The sequence below is a fragment of the Dendrobium catenatum genome, unplaced genomic scaffold (genome assembly GCF_001605985.2).
Source record: "Dendrobium catenatum unplaced genomic scaffold, ASM160598v2 fragScaff_scaffold_665, whole genome shotgun sequence".
Taxonomy (NCBI): domain Eukaryota; kingdom Viridiplantae; phylum Streptophyta; class Magnoliopsida; order Asparagales; family Orchidaceae; genus Dendrobium; species Dendrobium catenatum.
Window position 1 is genome coordinate 4775829 of NW_021319127.1, and position 16078 is coordinate 4791906.

Genomic DNA, 16078 nt, shown 5'->3' on the forward strand with positions numbered 1-16078 from the left:
TCCAGTAGAAGACAAGATTAGAGAGAGTCGCCTTTGATGGTTTGGTCACATAAAACGGCGGCCTTGCGATGACCCGGTTAGGAGAGTAGAGGTATTAGATTTGACTTATGTTAAGAAAGGTAGGGGTAGACCTAAAAATACTTGGTTAGAAAATATTAGGAATGACCTTTCTTTATTAGATTTAAATGAGAATTTGACTTTTAATAGGACACAATGGAGAAAAAGGATTCATGTAGCCGACCCCACGTAGTGGGATAAAGGCTTGATGTTGTTGTTGTAGTGACTGGAAAAGCAAACTCCCCTAAAATAAATTTTACTTGCATCATTTCACATGCAGATTGAGCTATAACTATGTATTCAACTTCATCACTTAATCTAACTACAACTAGTTGTTTATTTATTTTTTTGGATGATCAAATTACCTTTTGCATGAGCATATTCAACTTCTAAAAGTAGTTCAACCTATAGGGGTACAAGGGAATCTTTGATATGCAGGAGAAGTCATTAAGCATCCTCTCAATGTTTTACTTCTAAATTTGCATTCATCATTCGTTCACTCCCTTGACAAATGAAATTCTAGGCCTAGTAGTAGCAAAATAAATCAACTTGCCAACTCACCTTTAAAACTAAGACAAAACATTTAATAATTATTCATTATTTTACATGGTTGGAATCTTCATAACGTTTTGCCTCTAATTATATATACTAATTAATCAATTTATTACTTAGAAGATTAATTTCTTCAAAAATATCAATGGCATAGTTTCTTTGGGATTGCGCTACCCCTTTTTTGTTATAACAAATTCGACTCTAGAAAGTACTTTGGTAAACTCATCATATCTTTTTTGAAAAATTTCTTTTGTAAGTAATATTTTGCCTATTAGATGTTTAAAATTTTCTTTTGTAAGTAGTATTTTGCCTATTAGATGTTTTTATGAATTTTTTTAGTGAGTATAGATGTTATCACCATAAACAATTAGTATGCTTGATGAAGATACAATGATTTGTGGTGTTATTATGGTTTTGAAAATCCTTCAAGGCACACTCCTCGAGGGCTTAAGCCTCATTGATGGTAGTGAGGCTTCAATCTTTTTTAAATGAGGCGTAAGCCTTGTGGCTTTATGCTTCAGGTGTGGCACTTCAAGTTAAATTTTATAATTTTTTAAAAATATATTATTATTATTATGTATTTATTTTATTATATAAAGAGAAGGAACCAATTGATTATAAGATGAATTGTTTATGTTATGTTTAATAAAATTAAGCGATAGATAACTCAAATTACAAAGACAAATAACTATTGATGATAAAATGGTTTCTTTTGTTGTTTATGATATACTATATGATGATGAATTAGTAACATAAAAAATGGTGAAAATTTTGAAGTTGAAGATAAATTAATGGTCTTTAATAATGAGGATGAATATATTAATTCTAATATATAAAAGGCTACTGAATTTAGAGCATCTTCTATTTCACATTCATTTAAAAAAAGTTGCAAATTGGGGTTGGAGCTTAATAAATCCAAAAGGTAATTTAAGTATAATGAATTATTTTGTTGTGTTATTAATTTATTATTTTACTTAAATTACATTAAACCCAGTTGTAACTAATGTAGGGAGTAAAAGGAAAATATGTTGTAATTCAAGAAGATTTTGAAGATAACAGTATGACAGAATTCGAGGATGATAAAATTATTATATATAAGGTATCGTATGAAGAATATGAAAGTTAGGGTGAGGCTGCTGTGGATCCTAATTCTTGTGGCATATTTAAGTTTTAAGTGAATGTTTATCTTGAATCTCCTTTCAAACTTTCATTTTATACTAAAATTAAATATTGAGAATTGTGGTTTATATTCGTATGATTATGAATTAATTAAATATGTTGATATTTCTTTTATTTTCATTTTTGTTATTTTTATGAATTATTTGTAAATTTGTGGGTTATTTTATTTTATTTTGAGTCTTATACCTTGATCTCCCTCAAGGTTGACGCTTCGCCTTTCTAAGGCATTCTGCCTTGATTTTCGTTGTTGTCTTTTTGAAAACTTGGGCGTTATTACAAGGATTTTTCAACTATTTGAGATTTGTCAAAGATGATTAGTATTAGGATGTCGAGAGTCGGGCCTCGATGTTGTTTATCAGTCTCTGAGAGAGGAGATGACAATACTTTCATTGTCAAAGATAAATGAAAATGAGAATATTCAATGAATGGGTATTAAGTGCGGATGTTAATTTGGTGCGTGGATAGGAAATAAGAATTTTTTTTTTAAATCCAGCCAAATACAAGAAATTATATTAAAAAAAAATTCATAAAATATTTAAGATGCACGTGTCGGACACGTTTGTCCAATTTGTATTTAATATTTTTTAATTGGACACGTTTTCAGCGTGTCTGACATGTGTCGGGCATTGCACGCCTCTTTGAGGAGAAGTGTCGATGCATCATAGGTAGACATGCATAGGGTTAGAGGTTGGTTCCGTGAACTTATGCAGGAAGAGAAATAAGCGTTGAAGGTGTCTCAATGTAAAGGAAGTATAAAACAAATGTGTAGTCTCATGAAAGTTTTCATCGATTGAAGTTTATAGTCGTCAAGTAAAGTGATCATGACATTGATAAACTTTATGAGTGTGAAAATGCCCAAGAAAGATACTTCAAAAGCTAAATGCCCATGATGTGAAGGGAAAGTTAACTTAAACTGAATAATGAGTGGAAATGAGCAAGATATTATAGAGAAGGAGAGGGGATATGGGACATTCGTATTAAACTTCAAAGTCCTTGTAGCATAACAAATAATTTGATTTTTGTCATTTAACATCTTTCAATTCAGATGTATTGAGACAAAAGTTTAATGATAATACCATTGATAGAGTAAGTGTGAAGTTGAGATACATAATTCCTTAAGAATTATTTACACACAAAATTTGATTAAAGTGGAAAATTGAATTTTTGTTATGTTGTTAGAATTTTAAAATACATGAAGCTCATCTAAGTGATATTTGAGCTAATAAACCTAGCAACCCATGAAAAATCATCAATGAATGTGACAAAAGAGTGGAATCCTATGTGACTAAAGAGAGAGCTAGAGCCCAATTCTATGAGCAAACTAACTCAAAAGGAAAGAGGATGACGACTAGTCGTAGAAGTTAGAAAAGACATGCGGTGGTATTTATCCATTGTATAGGGCACATTAGACTATTAGTCATATCTGGATAAAGGTAAAGCAATAATGACAACATCTTGAAGCCTGTTAGGTAGAGGATGCCGTAACCAGCAATACAAGTGAAAGAATTAACATTGAAGAAGAGGGTGATAGGAGCATTGTGTTCGTAGTAGATTCAACCAAATTCAACATCTCCACCAAACATCTCTTTGAGTTCAGATTTTGAAACACACTACGAGGGACAAAATATTACCAAGCATGTTTAAATCTTTGTAATACCGTGAATATAAAATAAATTGGTAGAAAATTGTGGCATGTAAAATATTTAAGAGATAGTATTTGAAGGATGCACAATACCCCTTTTAAGTGTCGAGAGGGGGAGACCACTAATGACAATAACACAAGGGAGGGAGGTTATGTGGAGAGATGCAAGAGTTTGAGGCTCTTGTCATTTGGGTCGAGGAACTTGAATCTACAAACGTAGATATATTAGTAGAGATAGTTGCATCAGATCCACAGTAGACAACATATGACACTGAGAGAGATGATTGCGACTGTTGAAGCACTTTTTTCTTCTTGAGAGAAACCAATCTAGAGGATGATGCACCTGGAGTAGACAGGGCATAATCAACTATAGAAATATGTCGAGCAGTTGTTGGTTATTAAATTTCTCATTTTATCATTTTGGAGGATGGTTTGTGTAGTTGCAATAGAGAAATATATTCTTGTCATAATCAAGTTCATGACTAGAGCATCTACCACAACTACGTTTCCCTAGCTAATGGTTAGGAGTGGGAGATAAAGAGGAGAGCTTTGTAAAGTACAAAACTTGTGAAAGAGTTGCAATATTAGGGGCCATAGATTCTGCCATCAAATTTGATCTTACACCTTATGTAGGAGAATGCAAGTTCAAGATAAATTTGGCAGAAGCAATTCTTTATTATGTTAATGTAAAATTGTAGGATCAATAGTGTAGTGGTAGAGAATTAAATCATCCCACTTCTTAGTATAAGACTTGGATCTACTTGTTTTGTTTAAGAGATGATAATTTTGAGCAGAAAGTGTTGATATATGATATATTATTTTCCTAAAATTATACGGATCAAAGAAATTCCATCATCTTTTTGGTGAAATTTTGAAGGATAACAGTTGGGGCAATAGACAATTCAAGACTATTAACTAATCGGACAAGAACAAATATAGTTAGACACTTGTACTTCGATAATTTGATGGTGGCATCATTATTTGGAGTAGAGGCATCAGGATGACGACATTTGTTATGAGAGCAAAAAGGGAAGCAGGATGTCCTTGACCACAGGAGATAATTGGTTACATTGAAATTTATATCTTAACATGTTGAGGGTTTAGCTCATTGAAATTGAAATAAAAAGCTATGACACTTTCTGGATTGAGCGGGAGAGGGAAATTTAGATCTTAGAAACTTGGAGTTATCATATCAAAGCCGTAATGCTGTTTGCTGTTAGGGGGCGTGCAGCTAGATTTGGACATGCCAACGAGCTAGGAAACGGGCACACAAGCACAGATAAAGAGCTGTTGCCGTTGTGATTGTAGGCAATCAAATACATGGGTGAGTAGGCATGAATTGAAAGTGTAGTATGCTTAGGAGCAGGTGCATCGAGGGATGCATGCCTTTGCACAACTGGTCGAGGTAACCTTACTTCAAGATAATGTTAGTGAAATATTTAGTTGTTGTGTGATTGGGCGAACGTGGAAACCCATACATAAGCATACGACAGATGTAAAAAGTAAACTAATATAGAGAAGAATATATTATACGCCAACAACATCCGTACTTGTTTTTAACCAGTATGTTTTGCACTTGCACTATATTTGCAACAAAAAAAAATCACATGTCTTGCTTAGAGGATGGACTTAGGGTAATGGTTAGGTTGACTCAATCGTAACTTGGAGGTCATGTATTTGAACCTCAGAAACCATTACTTTGCAATGAAATGTAAGCCATGCATCCTTCCCCTTGAACCAATATTTCCTCAAGCCTCATGTGCATTGTATATATGCTAGCGGCATTTTGATCCAAAAGATGGTACTTAGCAAAGTTAATAGATTAGACTTAAATGTAACATACCATAACCTGAAGATCGTGCTATGTACTTTTTAAAACTTGTGGGGATAATTATTATATTGAACAATCTTTAGGAGGTCTCTATTTAACATATATATGCACAACTAGTTGATGTAACCTTATTTCGATGCAATGTTAGTGAAATATCTATTTGTTGTGTCTTGGCCGAATGTGGAAGCCCATATATAAGCATATGACAGATGCAAAATGTAAACTAATATAGAGAAGAATAACCTCAATTATGAGGGCATAAAATCATCCAGCTAATATAATGCTTTTCAATAGTAGAGCCTTTTATTATTATACCCCAATAGCATTCTTAGTTGTTTTTAATCAGTATGTTTCACACTTGCACTATATTTGTAAAAAAAATAAAATCAGTTTGACATGTTTAGGGGATGGACTTAGGGAAATGGTTAGGTTGTCTCGAGCGTAACTTTGAAGTCATGTATTTGAACCTCAGAAATCGTCCCTTTTCAATGAATGGTAAGGCATGAATCCTTCCCCTTAACCAGTATTTTCTAGAGTCTCATGTGCAGTGTTTGCCATCGTTTTTTCATGCAGTTGGAAATTTGATTATTCCATACTTGAAAAGTTTTCATTACTGATTGAAGGATTTGGTTTTTTTCATGATTAGTAAATTTCCGGTATTGATTTATGTAATGCAGGTTCATTTTGCATGACGTGCAATACTTTTTTATTGTAATAGATTACTTGTAGTTTATGCATGGTATATGTTATATAATGTGGTATAATTTTGGTACCTACTGCATATATTTCTTCGTATACTGATGAGATTCTATTTCTTTTCATCTTAATTATGCTTTTATGTGGTACAACTTGTGTTCCTAAGACTGAACTTTTTTGCGTGCTGTAAGTTTGTTGCTCAAGTAAGTTGATTGTTTACTTCTCTGTTTCAGCTAAGCAGAACTATTAGTGAACCAAATAATGCAGGAGTTATTGGTGATAGAGGGTCATTTTCAAGAGAAAGTGAGTTATGCTTTTGAGTTTTACCTATTGTGATTGCTTTCTATGCTCTAGCTTTTAACAAGAAAAACACTTGAAGACATGGTTTTTGTTTATCTCATCAGTTTCTTAGTTTACAATCTCATAATTCTGCTTCTTGTGGAATTGTTTCCCATCTACACATTTTTAAACACGCTCCAGAGAAATTGCCTGGAGGTAACTCAAATAAAGGTTTATGCTGTAAGTAAATTATTAAGCATATGAATGAAATTTTAAGATGCAACTTATTAGCAATTGATCATTATGGGTTTTGGATCATCTATTGCTCAGCTCAGCAAGGGAAAAATCATTTTCCATTTGGGTGATATTGATGGTTTTGCATAGATGAATTGCATGAATTCTTTGAGATAATGTGAGCTTTGTTTACTCGTTTAAAATCAGTATATATTCTCGTTTTGGATAGAATAAGCGTAATCCCATGAGATAATTATATGGAATACTTGGCTTTTAGTGTAAGTATTATGCTATGTAATGTATAATTTTACAGCTCTTCATGAGTGTCCAGGATGAAAGTTATGATTAAGTCTGCCGGTTTCCTCCCAATCAATAAGTTTGATGAAATTTTTTCAATTTTCATGTTTTGATAATAGTAACATGTGGCCTATCCTTTTAATTTTCGATGAAGTTCAACCTTTTTTTCGTGGAAAATGATCTAGCCAGTATTGAAATGCTCTTTGAAATGCCTTTAACACCGTGCAAGATTTTGCATGCTATAGGCCTTTTGATCCAAAAGATGTACTTAACACTGTTAACAGACTGGATTAAAATGTGACATTCCATAACCTGATGGCTGTGCTATGAACTTTTTAAAACTTGTGGAGATAATTGTCATATCGAACAATCCTTAGGAGGTCTCTATTTGACATATACGCATTGTATATATTTTCATAAGAGTTTGCTGAACTGCATTTTTTAATATAATTAGAAATGGTAGCATTTGCTCTACAATATTAGCTATTAGAAAAATGTTAATTCTGAAAGCTATTTCGAAATTATTTTAACAAGGCATTGGTAGTTCGTCATTCATTTAAATTAGTTTCCTACAAAAGTCGGATTTTCTCCCCACCCATTATCCATCTTCATTTGAATTGTAGTTCTATGTTTGCCAAAGATGGGCTGTGGTTTCCCTTCGTTAATTTTGACCTATAGCAGCTCTTTTTCTTCAAAATTGTCAAATTTTATTTTCAAAGGAGTTTTAGTGGGGCTTTCAATTCCTAATAAAGAAACTATTTTGTACATACTAATAGTTTCTCGAAAATAAACTATTTTTAGCCTAAAATACGTAGTTTATTGATTTTATTATCTGTCAATTTTTTCCAATATTGTCAAGTTTTTTGTCATATGAAATTTTATTTGTTTTGTTTTAATTCTTCGTAGGAGTTTGCTTTCGAATTTTTATGTTATATGGTCTTTCAAGTTCAAGTTTAAATTAGCTGAAAATATTTTGCTGCTCTTAGGTTCTTCCACTGTGGACTGGACACAGGAACCAGATTTTTCCAACTGGTCGGATCAGCAAATATTAGATGCTGAAAGTGTTCAAGAAGGCAAAAGATGGTGGTCACAGCCACATTCATCTCCAGTTCGACATTTTGAATCAAGGCCATTGTACAGAACATCCTCATATCCTGAGCAACCACTTCAGCAACAGCATACTACTGCTCCTATTCTACCCAAGTCATCCTACACATCATCATTGTACAGAGCATCCTCGTACCCTGAGCAACCATTAGAGCAACAGCATATGAGTGGCCCTCTTATTGTACCGAAGTCATCTTACAAGTCCTACCATTTACCTGGTGGTCAATCACATATTTCATCACACCAACCAGATATAACATCGCTTAGTACAGGAACTCATCTGCCTTTGTCAGCACCTAATCTCTCACCCTTGTCTGCTTCTCAGCTTCATTTGTCAGGATTGCTTCGGGGGTTGCCATATGCAGGAAACATTTCCCAGTTTACTCCAGATCTTCCAATTAATAGCAGACCACAGAGTCTATGGATGAATGAAGCTTCCCTTTTTTCTGGGGAAAATCACACTCCCCTACTTGGTTTGTTGCAACAACAGTTGCCTCATCCCAATGGTTTGTTGACTCCACAGCTTTTTTCACTTCAGCAGCAGCAGAGGCTCCATCTCAAACAATATCTACCTTCTTTGCCACAGTTCCAGTCTCAACATTTTAGTCACCTTCCTTCCTCTTATTTGGCAAACAATTTTGACGCAAATCCTGGCATTTCTGAGTTTAGAGAGCATAGGCCAAAACCTTCTCATAAAGGACGACAAAACATGCGAAGTACTCAACAACTTGCTGATGCTGGCATTCGGAAGAGTGACAGTGGGTCATTACAGTTTAAATCAAAATATATGTCTTCAGAAGAAATAGAAAGCATTTTGAGAATGCAGCATGCTGCAACACAAAGCCACGACCCTTACATAGATGACTACTACCACCAGGCCTGTTTAGCAAAAAAATCTTCTGGGTCGAGGTTGAAGAACCAGTTCTGTCCATCGTTCATCAGAGACTTGCATTCTCGCAGCCGTTCTAATAATGAGAAACCTGCATATCTACAAGTTGATGCACTTGGCAGGATTTCATTCTCTTCCATACGTAGGCCTCGCCCTCTACTTGAAGTTGACCCCCCATCTGTTCTTGGTGATGGAATCCTTGAACAGAAGTCTTCTGTGAAACCCCTTGAGCAAGAAACTATGCTGGCTGCCAGGATCACCATTGAGGATGGTCTTTGTCTTCTTCTTGATGTGGATGATATTGATCGGCTTTTAAAGTTCAGCCAAACTCAAGATGGTGGCTCTCAACTAAAGCGGAGGCGACAGGTCCTTGTTGAAGGACTTGCAGCCTCCCTTCAACTTGCTGACCCGCTTGGCCCTGGTAAAGCTGGCCACTCTGTAGGACTTGGTCCAAAGGATGATCTCGTGTTCCTTCGACTTGTCTCCCTTCCCAAAGGCCGGAAGCTCCTTTCACGTTATCTTCAGCTTCTTTATCCTGGAAGTGAGCTTGCTCGGATAGTTTGCATGGCAATCTTCCGTCATCTGAGGTTTTTATTTGGTGGCTTGCCCTCTGATGCAAGTGCAGCTGAAACCAACATAAATCTTGCTCGGACTGTTTCCTCTTGTGTGTATGGCATGGATCTCAGTGCATTAAGTGCTTGCCTTGCTGCTGTTGTTTGTTCATCGGAGCAGCCACCTCTTCGACCACTTGGAAGCACTGCTGGTGATGGAGCCTCTATTATCATAAAATCTGTCCTTGAGAGAGCAACTGACCTACTGACTGATCTACATGCTGCCAACAAATACAGCATGCCCAGTAGAGCTCTGTGGCAGGCATCTTTTGATGCATTTTTTAGTCTGCTGGCTAAGTATTGCCTCAGTAAATATGACAGTATAATGCAATCCTTGCTTACTCAGTCGCCTGGTGCTAACCTTGTGGGATCTGAGGTAAACAGGGCTGTTAACAGGGAAATGCCGGTGGAGCTGTTACGTGCCAGTCTTCCCCACACAAATGACCGTCAACGGAAGCAGTTACTTGATTTTGCACAGAGATCTATGCCTGTTATTGGATATAGCGCTCATGCAGGTAACAACGGCCCAATGCCTTCAGAATCAGTGCCTGGTTGATATGTCTCTACCGTTTAAATGGGTGAACAATGCACTTCCATGATCAGGCATGCAAGCACCCTTTGGGCCAGTTCTTTTATGAATACAAGCCTTCATTACCATCACCATGCATCATCATCAATGCTCATATCAGAAGGTGTGAGAATTGCTTATGCCCTGCGATCAGATGTTAGTTTTCACTGTGTTCTTTCTCTGAACTTTGTCTCTTCTAACATGTAAACTTTAGAAACTGTTGGGAGTTACCGGGAGGTTTCTGCTTCTGGGGAGCTTTATTTTGTTCGCTCTGCATGGGAACTCCAGTTAAGTTTATTAGTGCCTCAAACCTATACAGGTTTGATTCTGGAGACCGATCATTTCTTCAGTTTTTAGACATCAATGTGTCATAAGGGTACTTCTATGTGTGGATTTGTTGTTGTAATTATTTTGATAGAATTTATATTTAGGTGGTTTAATCACTTTTGCGTAGGGGGAAAGTTTTGTTTTCACCTTAGAATTAATCTTTAAAACTCGTTAGTCTAGTAATTGACCAACACATTCTATCCCTTATTTGATGTGTAGGCCACCTGCAGTTGCTATCATTGAATTCTAAATCATCTGTGAGAAAATCTAAATGTCGTTCGGAGGTGAATCAGAATGTGTCATGTCATATATTTGATGTGGACGTCAACTGTGTATCGCTCTATATATCACGTGATGTGACGTGTTCTGATTTGCTCTGAATAATTTAGTGTCCGCACAGAAAAATATCATATATGTGAAGTTTTTAAAAATAGTAAATTATAATAACTTTTAAACTAATAATATATTGTATGTTTACAATTAAATTTTTTTATTGTTTATGTTTATTTAAACGTATCAATTCTATGGTTGCATGCTTTAATTATTTTAATGATTTTTCATTTAGACATGCTAAATGATTTCAAGCTGAAAAAGGAGATTAATATTATTACACACTGAGTATTATTTTAAATAAGAAATTTTAATATACGTTTCAATAATCAATACAAATAATTAGCGTTACATGAACATATATTCTAAAATGTAATACAAGTAATATAACTTCATATTTCTGTTGCGTCTGACTGTATTTAATTATTTATGCTATAATTCTATCAGTAAATTTAAAATATATTTAAAATCCATTATGATAAGAAAATAGTTTTATGAAGTAACGTAAGACTTTAAAAATTAATAGCAACAAAATATTTACATTAAGCTAACTTTGCAGTTAACTGTAATATTTATTATAACAGATGAATTTTTCTTGGTAACCTCTTAAATAGATCTATGTAGATTTTAAATCTTTTAATTAATAGTCAACATTTCTAACAAACAAATAAAGATGAGATGAGTCAATATGCTGATTTTTTTTTTGAGACATTTAGGCCATTTAAGGCAAGTAAATACACACAATGCATACACAAAGACTCAAACTCAAGACCTATTGGTTGGAAGACTAATATCTCAACCAACAGACCAAGTTGAGTTGTGTCCAATATGCTGCTCTTAGAAGAGGGAATGTGGAGCCGAAGCTTTTGCAGAGCTGTAAACATGCATCGGAGTTTCTACAGACACACACAACTCTCTTTGGCCTATTGGTTGAGAGCTTAGGCTTCCAACTAAGAGATCCAGGGTTCGAGTCTATGTGTATGCATTGTGTGTGTGAGTTTGCCTTAAATGGCCTAAATGTCCAAAAAAAAAAAGAGCCTACAGACGTGGGGGGCGGGGGCATCTGGAGCTTTTGCCGGTATTTAGAACGGGAAAACATTAGAAAAGCATCTACGGAAAGCTTTCAAAAGTCTACTTAAAATGGAGTTCTAAGAAAAGTGCTTAAGGGCTTGTTTGGGATGGCTTTCTCAATGCTTCTTTTTAAAATAGTTTTTTAATATAAAAATTAATTTTTTTTACTCAAAAATTATTTTAAAAATCAATAAAAAAATCTTCCCAAATGAAGTCTAAATAGAATCGCTGCACCCAAATTAACACATCAAATAATAAGCTCTGAGATACTCTACTTATGCCTGGATGTCTAGTATTGATAAGCTGAAAATGGCTGATTTACTAATCAAAAAAGCTATTAATATACCATTAAGTTGCTTTCTCTGCCATTAAGCTTTTGAATCTCATAAACATCTTTTTTTTTTTTTAGCGCGACTTCTCTATTTATGTGCTTAATGAGCTATTTCCGATGCTCAGATCATTTTTGTTGAGGCCGACCATCTTTCAATTATTTGATTATTTTGATAATAATCAGCAGTTTAATAAAGGTGTAAAGCAATTTTGCTTTTTAACCATTCGTTGCTCTATTTATCAGCTATGGAGGGAAAGAAATAATTATCTCTTTAATGGCATCAGTGTTAGTTCTCTCACTGTCATCAATTCTATAAAATTTGTTGTCCGGTATAAAGCCTTCAATTGGAAATATTACGAATCTATCAAAGACTCCTTTCCTGGAGTAAATATTACGTCCATACAAAAAATCGTACGTATACCGAGCAATACCGAGTTTCAGGTGACGTTGCGCGTGATTATTTGCCTCTAGACGCGTCAGGTGACATGACGTAATAATTGCTCCCTTTCTTGACATTCTGTCTTGAAGCTATTTTTGTGATTTCCACTCCATCTTTTCCTGAGCAATGATGTGAGGGCTTCGTACCAAAATTCCTGGTTAAATCAAAATGATTTTTATGATCTTGTGTTGAATCAACAAAAATAGGTGTCCAAAGATAATTGGTAACTTCGGCATCTAATAAATTTTGCAATAAAGCCCACCGTTTAAATTAGCTACCTAAAGGACACTAAATTTAATGCCCTTAAATGATACTTGTCTATGAATCAAATGAAACCTAACAAAACAAGCAAGCATTGTTGGCACAAGTGGCGTTTCAGACATCTAAGGTCTTAATTTCATCAAGCAATATAAACATAAAAGAGTAGCATTTTCATTTTTCATGTGAAAAGAACCTTTATCCAAATGATAGGGAATGCTAATATAGTAGAAACAAAAGAGGGAATTTGAGGAACAAAATTAAGACATCATAACGAAATCCAAGATACCTGGACTCAGAATTTCAAGAAGTGAATTTCAGTGTTTGTAAGTAGAGGAGGAACAGCTCTCCTGGTTGCTACACGGGTCATCCAAGGGGAGAGGGCTTGGACTTACGGGATCATCATCATCGTCCGAGGCATGTTGCATTCCCACTAGATCATAATAAACGAAGAGCCCGATGAGCAGATAATGAATTCAGAAAGAAATAAATTCAAATAAATAAATGTAGGAGCAATAACAACAAAAGAATACCGATGCACATAATCACTAGCATCGATAACTGTTAGGTTCAACTACACCCATGCAGTATAAAGAGAGCACTAGCAAAAAAATAAGCATATTGTTTAAAGCACTGCACCCACAACAACTGAAAATTCATGTTCCAAAATCAACATGAAAGCCAACATATAACTACAGAAGGACACCAATGTACATATGCTAAAAAATAAATGACCCATATTAGCACAACATAAAATTTAAAAATTTATCGAGGAATTGAGGTGATCCCATTTTTTTCATTTTGAAGCTTTAAGGTAAACAACTCTTGATTTTTAGCATGTAGTAAATAAGCTGCCTTGATAATTGCCAAATTTTTTATCATTTTTTTCTCTCTAAAAATAATAAATAGTATAGCAAATAATAAAAAGGTAGAAATATATATTTAACCATTTTATATTTTTAACAATAAGCATATTTAAATAATATTACTATTTTTGGTACTAAGTTGCCAAGATAATTTAGTGTCATTGAATAAATATACAATAACTCATTTATCTTATTATTTGTATTCTTAAATAATTCAAATATCACTATTAATTAAGCCATACATAATGTGTTTGATTTGGATAAATGTCTTGAATAAATATACAATAAACTCATTTATCTTATTCTTAAATGATTCTTAAAAGCATAACATAATATAAATTTTAAATTAAAATGAAACTTATTATTTAAGAATACATTTATTCAAGAATGTTTGAATGTCTTGGATATTTGTAATTGAAAATATGAATAATTTATAACCTATAGGTAATCTACTACAACCGCAAATGATCTCAATGATAGCCGATTGATTCGAGTTTACCCTTAACTTTGAAAAAGGTTAATATTAAATTAGGAGAGGAGAATATAGAGCTTTTTCATTTATTCATAATGTGCCCAAAATAGGAACAATTATTAGGTCAGGTGACCTGACATAGCTCTACGTTCGGACGCTAATAATATGTTGTAACGTGATCTTACTTAATACTGCGCAGCCCGATGACTTGACTCGGGATTGCTATATTCGCATATTGCTCGGTATTGCTCTAGATATTGCTCGGTATTGCTAGGTATTGCTCGATATTGCTAGGTATTGCTTGGCAATAATGAAAAATATCGCTATGTGAAGACCAATACCAAGCAATACCGAGAAATACTGAGCAATATCGAGATTTTCTCGGTATTGCTCAGTATTGCTCGGTATTACTCGGTATTGCTCGGTATTGCTCGTTATTGGTTTTCACATAATGGTATTTCTCGTTATTGCCGAGCAAAATCGACCAATACCGAGCAATACCTAGCAACACCCGAACATAACAGTCCCGTCTCTGTTCCGGGTCGGGGTTGTCGGGCCGCGCCGTAAATAGTGAGAAAACGTGGCACTATTTTACTGGCGTCTGAACGTAGAGCAACGTCAGGTGACCAGACCAAATAAAAGTTCCCAAAATAGTGGCTATTTATAAATGTACTTGACTAATCAAGATTTACTAATTACACATTAAGTATCTAATAATCCTATTAACTTAAATGCTAATTGATGTGTGTTGGAAGATTGGAGGCGATAGAGAGAAGAGTTTAATGTCTTAGCTTTATATGAAGATCCAACATACATACATATAAGAGAGAGATGTACAAGAGTCATAACAAACACTAGAATTTTTACGTGAAAAATCCTAATAAGAGGAAAAACCACCGAGCCTGACCCAGTTGAAATAATTCCACTACTGTTTGTTATTGATTACTAATGATGCCCATTCTCAAGGACATCTGTTGTTATAATGTAGTAAATATATATTATATAGAGCACATTACATAGTTTGAGTTAGAAGAATCCACGATATGAGACATGTTCTCAAGAGAACGTTGGCATGTTCATTTGATCAGTAGGGTTATGGTCAGCTGACAATTGAGGTTAGAAGGACTATAGTCGGGCGACTGAGATCAATGGACTGTAGACGAGTGCAGGTGGTCAGAGGGATCGTAGTCAAGTGACGATGGTCCGAAGGATTGTATTCAGACGACAGAGATTGGAGTGATTATAATCGAGTGATAGAGGTCAGAAGGAATGTAGTCTGCGGGTGATGAAGGTTGAAAGACCGTTGTCGTGAAATAGTGGTATGAGGGACCTTAGTTGGTAGGCGATGGAGTTCTCAAGTATCGTTGCAAAAGTCGGGTAAAAGTCCCGTCTAACAGTTTTTTGGATTTACAAATAAAATAAATTTTTGGATTCCTGTCTAACACATCAGCATTTATTAAATAAAGTTTTAATTAGATATTATCTAAGCATTTACATTGCTAATAAGCAAGGAAAAGATAAAATTTATAAATTAAATTTATTTGAGATATATGGTATTATCGAGTCGAGCCAACTCGTCTGTCACAAATGTATTAAAAAATCATGTTATGATTGTTCGATAAATTTCATACTAGATATCTATCAGCTAACTCAGTCTTCCATTTTTTTTAATCAAGGGCTTGCCGACCTAACAACCTCAGTGTTAATTTTTTTTTCTTTCTTCTGAGAACATTGTAAGCCTTGTTAATATAAGAGGAATTTTTTAAAAGAATATAAGCTTTCTAGAAGTTAGCTGCTTTTGTATTAGAAAGATACCTAGCTAAATTTCTAAATAAAGAAAAGTCCTAGCATCAACAACATTACAGGCCTGCTCGTAAGCCTAGTCTCATCAAATTCGAACTCGAGCTTGTTTAATAGATGAGCTCAAATTTAAACTTGAGCTTGAGCTAGTGGCTCGATAAAGTTAGCTTATGAGCTTATTACGACTCGGGCTCCAATCGGATCAACTCCGTTAGAACCTTGTTAGTTTGTGCGGAAACTGA

At 34.6% G+C, this 16078-nt stretch overlaps 1 protein-coding gene across 1 annotated transcript in view; it reads left to right on the forward strand.

Moving 5' to 3' along the window:
• LOC110092804 (protein PAT1 homolog 2) overlaps window positions 1–10403 on the forward strand; it is a 60065-nt gene extending 49662 nt beyond the window's left edge. The window contains exons 4-5 of the mRNA XM_020817474.2: window positions 6191–6260; window positions 7754–10403. Of these exons, the coding sequence (XP_020673133.1) occupies window positions 6191–6260; window positions 7754–9930 (2247 nt within the window). The 3' untranslated portion in view covers window positions 9931–10403. The remainder of the gene's footprint in view (window positions 1–6190; window positions 6261–7753) is intronic.
• The last annotated feature ends 5675 nt before the right edge of the window (window positions 10404–16078 follow it).